General features: G+C 48.4%; 1 protein-coding gene across 1 annotated transcript in view; it reads left to right on the forward strand.

Annotated features, from left to right (window-relative positions):
- The window catches only part of LOC144686126 (hemicentin-1-like), a 418,005-nt gene that overhangs the window by 402,455 nt on the left and 2,403 nt on the right, over positions 1-13,147 (forward strand). Inside the window, 1 exon segment of the mRNA XM_078551270.1 lies at positions 10,580-10,699. Within this exon segment, the coding sequence (XP_078407396.1) occupies positions 10,580-10,699 (120 nt within the window).

Consider the following 13,147-nt stretch of genomic DNA (forward strand, 5'->3'; position numbering starts at 1 on the left):
GAGAGGGTTAGTGATATCGACGTGTCGAGGGAGAGAGGGTTAGTGATCTCGACATACCGAGGGAGAGAGGGTTAGTGATCTTGACACACCGAAAGAGAGAGGATTAGTGATATCGACACAATGAGAGAGAGAGGGTTAGTGATCTCGACGTATCGAGAGAGAGAGGGTTAGCGATATCGACACACCGAGAGAGAGAGGGTTAATGATCTCGACATATCGAGAGAGAGAGGGTTAGTGATATCGACATATTGAGAGAGAGAGGGTTAGTGATATCGACATATCGAGAGAGAGAGGGTTAGTGATCTCGACATACCTAGAGAGTGAGAGGGTTAGTGATCTCGACAATCCGAGGGAGAGAGGGTTAGTGATCTCGACACACCGAGAGAGAGAGGGTTAGTGATCTCGACAGACCGAGAGAGAGAGGGTTAGTGCTCTCCACAGACCGAGAGAGAAATGGTTAATGATCTCGACATATCAAGAGAGAGAGGGTTAGTGATGTCGACACACCGAGAGAGAGAGGGTTAGTGATCTCGATATCCCAAGGGAGAGAGGGTTAGTGATCTTGACACACCGAAAGAGAGAGGGTTAGTGATCTCGACACAATGAGAGAGAGAGGGTTCATGATCTCGACATACCGAGAGAGAGAGGGTTAGTGATCTCGACACAATGAGAGAGAGAGGGTTAGTGATCTCGACATACCGAGAGAGAGAGGGTTAGTGATCTCGACACAGCGAGAGAGAGAGGGTTAGTGATCTCGACATACCGAGAGAGAGAGGGTTAGTGATCTCGATATACCGAGGGAGAGAGGGTTAGTGATCTCGTCACCGAGAGAGAGAGGGTTCCTGATCTCGACACTCTGAGAGAAAGAGGGTTAGTGACCTCGACATACCGAGAGAGCAAGGGTTAGTGATCTCGACACAATGAGAGATGTAGGGCTAGTCATCTCGACATACCGAGAGAGAGAGGGTTAGAGATCTCGACATATCGAGAGAGAAAGGGTTAGTGATCTCGACACACCGAGAGAGAGAGGGTTAGTGCTCTCGACATACCGAGAGAGAGAGGGTTAGTGATCTCGACACAATGAGAGAGAGAGGGTTAGTGATCTCGACATACCGAGAGAGAGAGGGTTAGTGATCTCGACATACCGAGAGAGAGAGGGTTAGTGATCTCGACACCGAGAGAGAGATGGTTAGTGATCTCGACACTCTGAGAGAGATAGGGTTAGTGATCTCGACATACCGAGAGAGAGAGGGTTAATGATCTCGACACAATGAGAGATAGAGGGCTAGTGATCTCGACATACCGAGAGAGAGAGGGTTAGAGATCTCGACATATCGAGAGAGAGAGGGTAGGTGATCTCGACAGACCGAGAGAGAGAGGGTTAAGGATCTCGACACACCGAGATAGAGAGGGTTAGTGCTCTCGACAGACCGAGAGTGAGAGGGTTAATGATGTTGATACACCGATAGAGAGAGGGTTAGTGATCTCGACATATCGAGAGAGAGAGAGGGTCAGTGATCTCGACACACTGAGAGAGAGAGGGTTAGTGATCGCGACATATCGAGAGAGAGAGGGTTAGTGATCTCAACACACCGAGAGAGAGAGAGGGTTAGTGATCTTGACACACCGAAAGAGAGACGGTTAGTGATCTCGACACACTGAGAGAGAGAGAGAGAGGGTTAGTGATTTCGACATACCGGGAGAGAGAGGGTTAGTGATCTCGACACACCGAGAGAGAGATGGTTAGTGATCTCGGCATACCGGGAGAGAGAGGGTTAGTGATCTCGACACACCGAGCAATAGAGGGTTAGTGATCTCGACACACCGGGAGAGAGAGGGTTAGTGATCTCGACATACCGAGAGAGAGAGGGTTAGTGATCTCGACAGATAGAGAGAGAGAGAGAGTGGGTTAGTGATCTCGACACACCGAGAGAGAGAGGGGTAATGATCTCGACACATCAAGAGAGAGAGGGTTAGTGATATCGACATATCGAGAGAGAGAGGGTTCATGATATCGACATCCCGGGAGAGAGAGTGTTAGTGATCTCGACACACTGAGAGAGAGAGTGTTAGTGATCTCGACATACCGGGGGAGTGAGGATTAGTGATCTCGACACACCGAGAGAGAGAGGGTTAGTGATCTCCATACACCAAGAGAGAGAGGGTTAGTGACCTCGACACACCGAGAGAGAGAGGGTTAGTGATCTCGACATACCGGGCGAGAGAGTGTTAGTGATCTCGACACACCGAGAGAGAGAGGGTTAGTGATCTCGACATACCGGGAGAGAGAGGGTTAGTGATCTCGACACACCGAGAGAGAGAGAGGGTTCGTGATCTCGACATATCGAGAGAGAGAGGGTTAGTGATCTCGACACTCTGAGGGAGAGGTGGTTAGTGATCCCGACATATCAAGAGAGGGTTACTGATATCGACATATCGAGAGAGATTGAGGGTTAGTGATCTCCATACACCGAGAGAGAAAGGGTTAGTGATCTCGACATTTCGAGAGAGAGAGGGTTAGTGATACCGACATATCGAGAGAGAGAGGGTTAATGTTCTCGACATATCGAGAGAGAGAGAGAGTTAGTGATCTCAACATATCGAGAGAGAGAGAGGGTTAGTGATCTCCATACACGGAGAGAGAGAGGGTTAGTGATCTCGACACACCGAGAGAGAGAGGGTTAGTGATGTCGACATACCGGGAGAGAGAGGGTTAGTGATCTCGACACACTGAGAGAGAGAGGGTTAGTGATCTCGACATATCGAGAGAGAGAGGGTTAGTGATCTCGACCTACCGGGAGAGAGAGGGTTAGTCATCTCGACACACCGAGAGAGAGAGGGTTACTGATCTCGACATACCGGGAGAGAGAGGGTTAGTGATCTCGACACACCGAGAGAGAGAGGGTTAGTGATCTCAACACACCGAGTGAGAGAGAGGGTTAGTGATCTTGACACACCGAAAGGGAGTGGGTTAGTGATCTCGACACAATGAGAGAGAGAGGGTTAGTGATCTCGACATACCGAGAGAGAGAGGGTTAGTGATCTCGGCACAATGAGAGAGAGAGGCTTAGTGATCTCGACACACCGAGAGAGAGAGGGTTAGTGATCTCGTCATACCGAGGGAGAGAGGGTTAGTGATCTCGACCCCGATAGAGAGAGGGTTAGTGATCGCGACACACTGAGAAAGAGGGTTAGTGATCTCGACATACCGGGAGAGAGAGGGTTAGTGATCTCGACACACCGCGAGAGAGAGGGTTAGTGATCTCGGCATACCGGGAGAGAGAGGGTTAGTGATCTCGACACACCGAGAGAGAGAGGGTTAGTGATCTCGACACACCGGGAGAGAGAGGGTTAGTGATCTCGACATACCAAGAGAGAGAGGTTTAGTGATCTGGACATATCGAGAGAGAGAGAGAGAGGGTTAATGATCTCGACACGCCGAGAGAGAGAGGGTTAGTGATCTCGACATACCGAGAGAGAGAGGGTTAGTGATCTCGACACATCGAGAGAGAGAGGGTTAGTGATATCGACATACCGAGAGAGAGAGGGTTAGTGATATCGACGTGTCGAGGGAGAGAGGGTTAGTGATCTCGACATACCGAGGGAGAGAGGGTTAGTGATCTTGACACACCGAAAGAGAGAGGGTTAGTGATATCGACACAATGAGAGAGAGAGGGTTAGTGATCTCGACATACCGAGAGAGAGAGGGTTAGTGATCTCGACACAATGAGAGAGAGAGGGTTAGTGATCTCGACATACCGAGAGAGAGAGGGTTAGTGATCTCGACTTACCGAGGGAGAGAGGGTTAGTGATCTCGACACCGAGAGAGAGAGAGGGTTAGTGATCTCGACGCAATGAGTGATAGAGGGCTAGTGATCTCGACATACCGAGAGAGACAGGGTTAGAGATCTCGACATATCGAGAGAGAGAGGATTAGTGATCTCGACACACCGAGAGAGAGAGAGGGTTAGTGCTCTCGACAAACCGAGAGAGAGAGGGTTAATGATCTCGACACACCGATAGAGAGAGGGTTAGTGATCTCGACATATCGAGAGAGAGAGGGTTAGTGCTCTCGACACACCGAGAGAGAGAGGGTTAGTGATCTCGACACACAGAGAGAGAGAGAGGGTTAGTGATCTCGACACATTGAGAGAGAGAGGGTTAGTGATCTCGACATATCGAGAGAGAGAGGGTTAATGATCTCGACATATCGAGAGAGAGAGGGTTAGTGATATCGACATATTGAGAGAGAGAGGGTTAATGATATCGACATATCGAGACAGAGAGGGTTAGTGATCTCGACACACCGAGAGAGAGAGGGTTAGTGATCTCCATACACCGAGAGAGAGAGGGTTAGTGACCTCGACACACCGAGAGAGAGAGGGTTAGTGATCTCGACATACCGGGAGAGAGAGGGTTAGTGATCTCGACACACCGAGAGAGAGAGGGTTAGTGATCTCAACACACCGAGTGAGAGAGAGGGTTAGTGATCTTGACACACCGAAAGAGAGAGGGTTAGTGATCTCGACACAATGAGAGAGAGAGGGTTAGTGATCTCGACATACCGAGAGAGAGAGGGTTTGTGATCTCGGCACAATGAGAGAGAGAGGGTTAGTGATCTCGACACACCGAGAGAGAGGGGGTTAGTGATCTCGTCATACCGAGGGAGAGAGGGTTAGTGATCTCGACAGCGATAGAGAGAGGGTTAGTGATCTCGACACAATGAGAGAGAGAGGGTTAGTGATCTCGTCATACCGAGGGAGAGAGGGTTAGTGATCTCGACACACCGAGAGAGAGAGGGTTAGTGATCTCGACACACCGAGAGAGAGAGAGGGTTAGTGATCTCGGCACAATGAGAGAGAGAGGGTTAGTGATCTCGACACAATGAGAGAGAGAGGGTTAGTGATCTCGACATACCGAAAGAGAGAGGGTTAGTGATCTCGACTTACCGAGGGAGAGAGGGTTAGTGATCTCGACACCGAGAGAGAGAGAGGGTGAGTGATCTCGACACAATGAGTGATAGAGGGCTAGTGATCTCAACATACCGAGAGAGACAGGGTTAGAGATCTCGACATATCGAGAGAGGGTTAGTGATCTCGACACACCGAGAGAGAGAGAGGGTTAGTGCACTCGACAAACCGAGAGAGAGAGGGTTAATGATCTCGACACACCGATAGAGAGAGGGTTAGTGATCTCGACATATCGAGAGAGAGAGGGTTAGTGATCTCGACACACCAAGAGAGAGAGGGTTAGTGATCTCGACACACCGAGAGAGAGAGAGAGAGAGGGTTAGTGATCTCGACACACTGAGAGAGAGAGGGTTAGTGATCTCGACATATCGAGAGACAGAGGGTTACTGATATCGACATATCGAGAGAGAGAGGGTTACTGATATCGACATATCGAGAGAGAGAGGGTTAGTGATCTCGACATATCGAGAGAGAGAGAGGGTTAGTGATCTCGACATATCGAGAGAGAGAGGGTTAGTGATCTCGACATACCGGGAGAGAGAGGGTTAGTCATCTCGACACACCGAGAGCGAGAGGGTTAGTGATCTCGACATACCGGGAGAGATAGGGTTAGTGATCTCGACACACCGAGAGAGAGAGGGTTAGTGCTCTCGACACACCGGGAGAGAGAGGGTTAGTGATCGCAACACACTGAGAGAGAGGGTTAGTGATCTCGACATACCGGGAGAGAGAGGGTTAGTGATCTCGACACACCGCGAGAGAGAGGGTTAGTGATCTCGGCATACCGGGAGAGAGAGGGTTAGTGATCTCGACACACCGAGAGAGAGAGGGTTAGTGATCTCGACACACCGGGAGAGAGAGGGTTAGTGATCTCGACATACCGAGAGAGAGAGGGTTAGTGATCTGGACATATCGAGAGAGAGAGAGAGAGGGTTAATGATCTCGACACGCCGAGAGAGAGAGGGTTAGTGATCTCGACATACCGAGAGAGAGAGGGTTAGTGATCTCGACACATCGAGAGAGAGAGGGTTAGTGATATCGACATACCGAGAGAGAGAGGGTTAGTGATATCGACGTGTCGAGGGAGAGAGGGTTAGTGATCTCGACATACCGAGGGAGAGAGGGTTAGTGATCTTGACACACCGAAAGAGAGAGGATTAGTGATATCGACACACCGAGAGAGAGAGGGTTAATGATCTCGACATATCGAGAGAGAGAGGGTTAGTGATATCGACATATTGAGAGAGAGAGGGTTAGTGATATCGACATATCGAGAGAGAGAGGGTTAGTGATCTCGACATACCTAGAGAGTGAGAGGGTTAGTGATCTCGACAATCCGAGGGAGAGAGGGTTAGTGATCTCGACACACCGAGGGAGAGAGCGTTAGTGATCTCGACACACCGAGAGAGAGAGGGTTAGTGATCTCGACACACCGAGAGAGGGTTAGTGATATCGACACACCGAGAGAGAGAGTGTTAGTGATCTCGACATATCGAGAGAGAGAGGGTTAGTGATCTCCATACACCGAGAGAGAGAGGGTTAGTGACCTCGACACACCGAGAGAGAGAGGGTTAGTGATCTCGACATACCGGGAGAGAGAGGGTTAGTGATCTCGACACACCGAGAGAGAGAGGGTTAGTGATCTCAACACACCGAGTGAGAGAGAGGGTTAGTGATCTTGACACACCGAAAGAGAGAGGGTTAGTGATCTCGACACAATGAGAGAGAGAGGGTTAGTGATCTCGACATACCGAGAGAGAGAGGGTTAGTGATCTCGGCACAATGAGAGAGAGAGGGTTAGTGATCTCGACACACCGAGAGAGAGGGGGTTAGTGATCTCGTCATACCGAGGGAGAGAGGGTTAGTGATCTCGACAGCGATAGAGAGAGGGTTAGTGATCTCGACACTCTGAGAGAGAGAGGGTTAGTGATCTCGTCATACCGAGGGAGAGAGGGTTAGTGATCTCGACACACCGAGAGAGAGAGGGTTAGTGATCTCGACACACCGAGAGAGAGAGAGAGAGGGTTAGTGATCTCGGCACAATGAGAGAGAGAGGGTTAGTGATCTCGACACAATGAGAGAGAGAGGGTTAGTGATCTCGACATACCGAAAGAGAGAGGGTTAGTGATCTCGACTTACCGAGGGAGAGAGGGTTAGTGATCTCGACACCGAGAGAGAGAGAGGGTGAGTGATCTCGACACAATGAGTGATAGAGGGCTAGTGATCTCAACATACCGAGAGAGACAGGGTTAGAGATCTCGACATATCGAGAGAGAGAGGGTTAGTGATCTCGACACACCGAGAGAGAGAGAGGGTTAGTGCACTCGACAAACCGAGAGAGAGAGGGTTAATGATCTCGACACACCGATAGAGAGAGGGTTAGTGATCTCGACATATCGAGAGAGAGAGGGTTAGTGATCTCGACACACCAAGAGAGAGAGGGTTAGTGATCTCGACACACCGAGAGAGAGAGAGAGGGTTAGTGATCTCGACACACTGAGAGAGAGAGGGTTAGTGATCTCGACATATCGAGAGACAGAGGGTTACTGATATCGACATATCGAGAGAGAGAGGGTTACTGATATCGACATATCGAGAGAGAGAGGGTTAGTGATCTCGACATATCGAGAGAGAGAGAGGGTTAGTGATCTCGACATATCGAGAGAGAGAGGGTTAGTGATCTCGACATACCGGGAGAGAGAGGGTTAGTCATCTCGACACACCGAGAGCGAGAGGGTTAGTGATCTCGACATACCGGGAGAGATAGGGTTAGTGATCTCGACACACCGAGAGAGAGAGGGTTAGTGCTCTCGACACACCGGGAGAGAGAGGGTTAGTGATCGCAACACACTGAGAGAGAGGGTTAGTGATCTCGACATACCGGGAGAGAGAGGGTTAGTGATCTCGACACACCGCGAGAGAGAGGGTTAGTGATCTCGGCATACCGGGAGAGAGAGGGTTAGTGATCTCGACACACCGAGAGAGAGAGGGTTAGTGATCTCGACACACCGGGAGAGAGAGGGTTAGTGATCTCGACATACCGAGAGAGAGAGGGTTAGTGATCTGGACATATCGAGAGAGAGAGAGAGAGGGTTAATGATCTCGACACGCCGAGAGAGAGAGGGTTAGTGATCTCGACATACCGAGAGAGAGAGGGTTAGTGATCTCGACACATCGAGAGAGAGAGGGTTAGTGATATCGACATACCGAGGGAGAGAGGGTTAGTGATCTTGACACACCGAAAGAGAGAGGATTAGTGATATCGACACAATGAGAGAGAGAGGGTTAGTGATCTCGACGTATCGAGAGAGAGAGGGTTAGCGATATCGACACACCGAGAGAGAGAGGGTTAATGATCTCGACATATCGAGAGAGAGAGGGTTAGTGATATCGACATATTGAGAGAGAGAGGGTTAGTGATATCGACATATCGAGAGAGAGAGGGTTAGTGATCTCGACATACCTAGAGAGTGAGAGGGTTAGTGATCTCGACAATCCGAGGGAGAGAGGGTTAGTGATCTCGACACACCGAGGGAGAGAGCGTTAGTGATCTCGACACACCGAGAGAGAGAGGGTTAGTGATCTCGACACACCGAGAGAGGGTTAGTGATATCGACACACCGAGAGAGGGTTAGTGATCTCGACATATCGAGAGAGAGAGTGTTAGTGATCTCGACATATCAAGAGAGAGAGGGTAAGTGATCTCGACATATCGAGAGAGAGAGGGTTAGTGATATCGATGCACCGAGAGAGAGAGGGTTAGTGATCTCGACATATCGAGAGAGAGAGGGTTAGTGATATCGACATATCGAGAGAGAGTGGGTTAGTGAACTCGACACACCGAGAGAGAGAGGGTTAGTGATATCGACATATCGAGAGAGAGAGGGTTCGTGATCTCGACATATCGAGAGAGAGAGGGTTAGTGATCTCGACATATCGAGAGAGAGAGGGTTAGTGATCTCGACACATCGAGAGAGAGAGGGTTAGTGATCTCGACACACCGATAGAGAGCGGGTTAGTGATCTCGACATATCAAGAGAGAGAGGGTTAGTGATATCGACATATCGAGAGAGAGAGGATTAGTGATCTCGACAGACCGAGAGAGAGAGGATTAGTGATCTCGACAGACCGAGAGAGAGAGAGTTAGTGATCTCGACATACCGAGAGAGAGAGGATTAGTGATCTCGACAGACCGAGAGAGATTGTTGAGGGTAAGATTGGAGCCTTTGGGCTGCTGGGTCCATGGACAGGTGAAACCAAGGATTTTTCCTGTTCTGCGCACTTTCCTATTGGAGTAGGGTTTTCTGAGACTACAGATTCAGCCAATGGCCAACGGTGGGCAGGCATAGACCAAGTTTCTGGGGATTCAGTGGGTGTATTAAGGCCCCCAATACTCTGGGCGTATCAGAAACCCTGCATTTATTTAGTTCCCATATTGGTATAACCAGTCGACTCAGATTATCCTTGGGGAAATGGTAGAATAGTGGTAATGTCACTGGACTAGTAATCCAGAAACCCAGACTAATGTTTTGGGGACATGGGATAAAATCCCACCTCGGCTGCTGGTGAGGTGTAATTCAAGTAATTAAATCTGGAATATAAAGCTAGTTCATTAATGATGACCATGAAACTGCTGTCAATTGTTGTAAAAGCCCATCTGGTTCATTAAAGCTCTTTAAGGAAGGGAATCTGCCATTCTTACCTGGTCTGGCCTACATGTGACTCCAGACCCACAGCAATGTGTTTGACTCTTAACTGCCCTCTAAAATGGCTTAACAAGCCACTCAGTTCAAGGGCAATTGGGGATGTGCAATAAATACTGGCCTTGCCAGCGACACCCACAACCCGTGAAAGAATATATAAATAAAGATTGTACTAAAAAATACAAGCGATTGTTCAGTACACATGTAAGTTGGGAGGTGAGGGTCACGATTCTCACCCTGACGGTAGATAAGCATGCTGGAGTTTCACATCATTTACCCTTGGCAGTGCGGTGAGCACGTGTCCTGGGGCTGGGGCTGAACTGGAAGGTTAGTGTTTGAGGTTGTCCACTCCCAGAAACAGGTCCCTCTCACAATCACCACCATCCCCCCGCCACCATTCTGTGCACACTCAGTCAGATGGTTTTTGAATCTGTTGAGGTCTCAGCAAAGGATAATCAGTGAGGATTTGAGTCCAGAAAAGAATTCACTAAACTTTTTCTTAAATGCATTCAGCATGGATCCCTTACAGCCTTAGGCAGTGTAAGTCTGTATTGGATTTAAACATGGAATAACATTTCCCCACAGAGTGTGGTTTTTGTTTTGCTGTTTCGGGGATGGACAGAACATGATGGGAATTATTATTTTATGGCCTCATCTCTCCTCAGCACTGTATGCCTCACCTAATAAAGAAATAATCTGCATTTCTATGGCACCTTCCAGGACCTTAGCATTTTTGAAGAGTAGCCACCTAGAGAATGTCCCGTACACCGTATGTGATTAAACAATGTGGTGGATGAGAGCTAACGGAAGAAATGAAGAAGAAATGTTGCTTCAGTTCTGAAGCAGAATCCAGAGTGATCTGCCCAGCTTTGTGCCTGATTTGCCTGTGTGACTTTTTTATTCCAGATATCAATGAATGCCAGACTTGGAATTTCTGCCAACACGATTGCAGGAATACCCAGGGCAGCTACCACTGTGTGTGCCCATCCGGATACCGGCTGCTGCCCAATGGTAGAAGCTGCCAGGGTAAGTGGTAAACAACAAGGAGGATGGCGTTCACTGTGGTGGCCGCTGGATCCTCGTGAGTTTATCCCACCAGTGAAATAACCGGCTCTTTCTCATTCTCTGATTTTCACCTGAAGCTGCAGGTGCCTCACTGCTTCTGGGCTAGTCCGTCATCAGCCTGTGTCTGTATGTGACTGTTAGTGTCTCTATGTGACTGTCAGTGCCCGTGTCTGTGTGTGACTGTCAGTGTCTGTGCCTGAATGTGACTGTCAGTGTTTGTGTCTGTATGTGACTGTCAGTGTCTGTATGTGACTGCCTGTGTTTGTGCCTGTATGTGACTGCCTGTGCTTGTGCCTATATGTGACTGCCTGTGTTTGTGTCTGAATGTAATTGTCTGTGTTGGTATGTGACTGTCTGTGGTTCTGTCCGAATGTGACTGTCTGTGTTTGTGTCTGTACATGAGTGACTGTGCAATCACCCGCCAACGTGCCTGGATGATCCACTGGGGGTGATGATTCTGGCGAGCAGGGCCTATAATGAGATACTAAAGTATTGAAATTAGGTTCCCGACGTGCGGTGGTGGGAAATGCGGCCCCACCATTGGCAATTGGAGCGGACGATCACAAACTGGTTTCACAACGGCGTAAAATCAGCTTTTGGCCTTGTCGCCATATTGTCCGTTCACCCCCGCCATGACGTCCACCGCCAATGGGACCAAACAATTCCGTGCTGTGTGCGTGTATGTATCCGTGTGAGGGCGTGTATATGTGTATATCTGTCTGTGTCTGTGTCCGTGTGTTTGTGTGTGTGTGTGTGTGTGTGTTACGACCAGTCCCCGGGTATGATCCCCAATTTTGTTAACTTGCCGAATGGGACCCCCGATTCTGTTCTGCTGCCGGGTGAGGAGGAATGAGCTGGCTCCCCTTCTTTATTCAACCCCTTCAGCTGGTTGCAACAGGATTAATTTAAAAAGGACCCCTTCCCTTGTGGATACCTTTTCCCAGTCCAAATGTATTAATGTTTTAGAAGGAGCCGGTTTAAGCAGGCTTTCTTCAGTCAAAGGAAGAGTAAGTTTATTAGTTACTTAAACCTGAGAAAAAAAATAATAAAAACGCAACATACATACACACAGATTAGAATGAGGGGAGGCAATGGCGTAGTGGTATTCTTACTGAACTAGTAGTCCAGATACCCAGGGTAACGTTCTGGGGACCCGGTTTTGAATTTCACCACAGCAGATGGTGAAACTTGAATTCAATAAAAATCTGGAATTAAAAGTCCATGAAACCATTGCCGATTGTTGTAAAAACCCATCTGGTTCACTAATGTCCTTTAGGGAAGGAAATCTGCCGTCCTTAACCTGGTCTGGCCTTCATGTGACTCCAGGCCCACAGCAATGTGGTTGACTCTCAAATGCCCTCTGAACAAGGGCAATTAGGGATGGGAATTAGCCAGTGACGCCAATGCTCACATCCCATGACCCTCAAAGCACTCACTAGAACACCAGAACTAAACACTAGAGCACACAGATCAGATTTGCAGCTGGCTTTTTAACCCCTTTTCTTGTGTATTCCTGGAAGAGAAAAACAAACATGTCTTTCGCCCAGAATCTGCTTTCCTTCAGATCATTTCCACATTCTGGGATATAACTCAATAGGAGATGTTTTCTGCTAAGATGGTAATCAGTCTCTATTGTCTCAGCAACCACAGGAGATTAAAGTTCAGTCTTTTGCATTGCATCTCTTCCTTTGAAGTGCCTCTGTCTGAAGTGGGCCTTGACACCTTTTTAGGCGCGACATTCCAAGGCCCCTCTGGGCTAGTTGGTCAAGTATGATCCACATAGGAATTTTCCGGAAAGTGGTTGCTTTACAGTCTCAGCCAGCATTTGCTTGTACGTCCTGTTTTTTTTTTAAAAAAACGATGTCTTCCTTAATAAGTTCAATTAAGTAATTTGGGCTGTGATCCGTTGACATGACTGTGTGTGTGTGTGTGTGTGTGTGTGTGTATCTGTCTTTGTGTGTGTGTGTATATCTGTCTTTCTGTGTGTGTGTATTTGTCTTTGTGTGTGTGTATATCTGTCTTGGTGTGTGCATCTGCCTTTGTGTGTGTGTGTATATCTGCGTCTGTGTGTGTGTGTGTATGTCTTTGTGTGTGTGTGTATATCTGTCTTTGTGTGTGTGTATATCTGCCTTTGTGTGTGTATATCTGTCTTGGTGTATGTATCTGTCTTGGTGTGTGTATCTGTCTTAGTGTGTGTATCTGCCTTTGTGTGTGTATGTGTGTGTGTCTTTGTGTGTGTGTGTGTGTATATCTGTCTTTGTGTGTGTGTATCTGTCTTTGTCTGTGTGTATGTGTGTGTATCTGTCTTTGTGTGTGTGTGTAGGTGTGTGTATTTGTCTGTGTGTTTGATTCTAAACAGTTGGTAGGCTATTTGACCGTGGAAAGCATTGGGGCCAATTTCGGTCCTGC

The sequence above is a fragment of the Cetorhinus maximus genome, chromosome 10, assembly GCF_964194155.1.
Source record: "Cetorhinus maximus chromosome 10, sCetMax3.hap1.1, whole genome shotgun sequence".
Taxonomy (NCBI): Eukaryota; Metazoa; Chordata; class Chondrichthyes; order Lamniformes; family Cetorhinidae; genus Cetorhinus; species Cetorhinus maximus.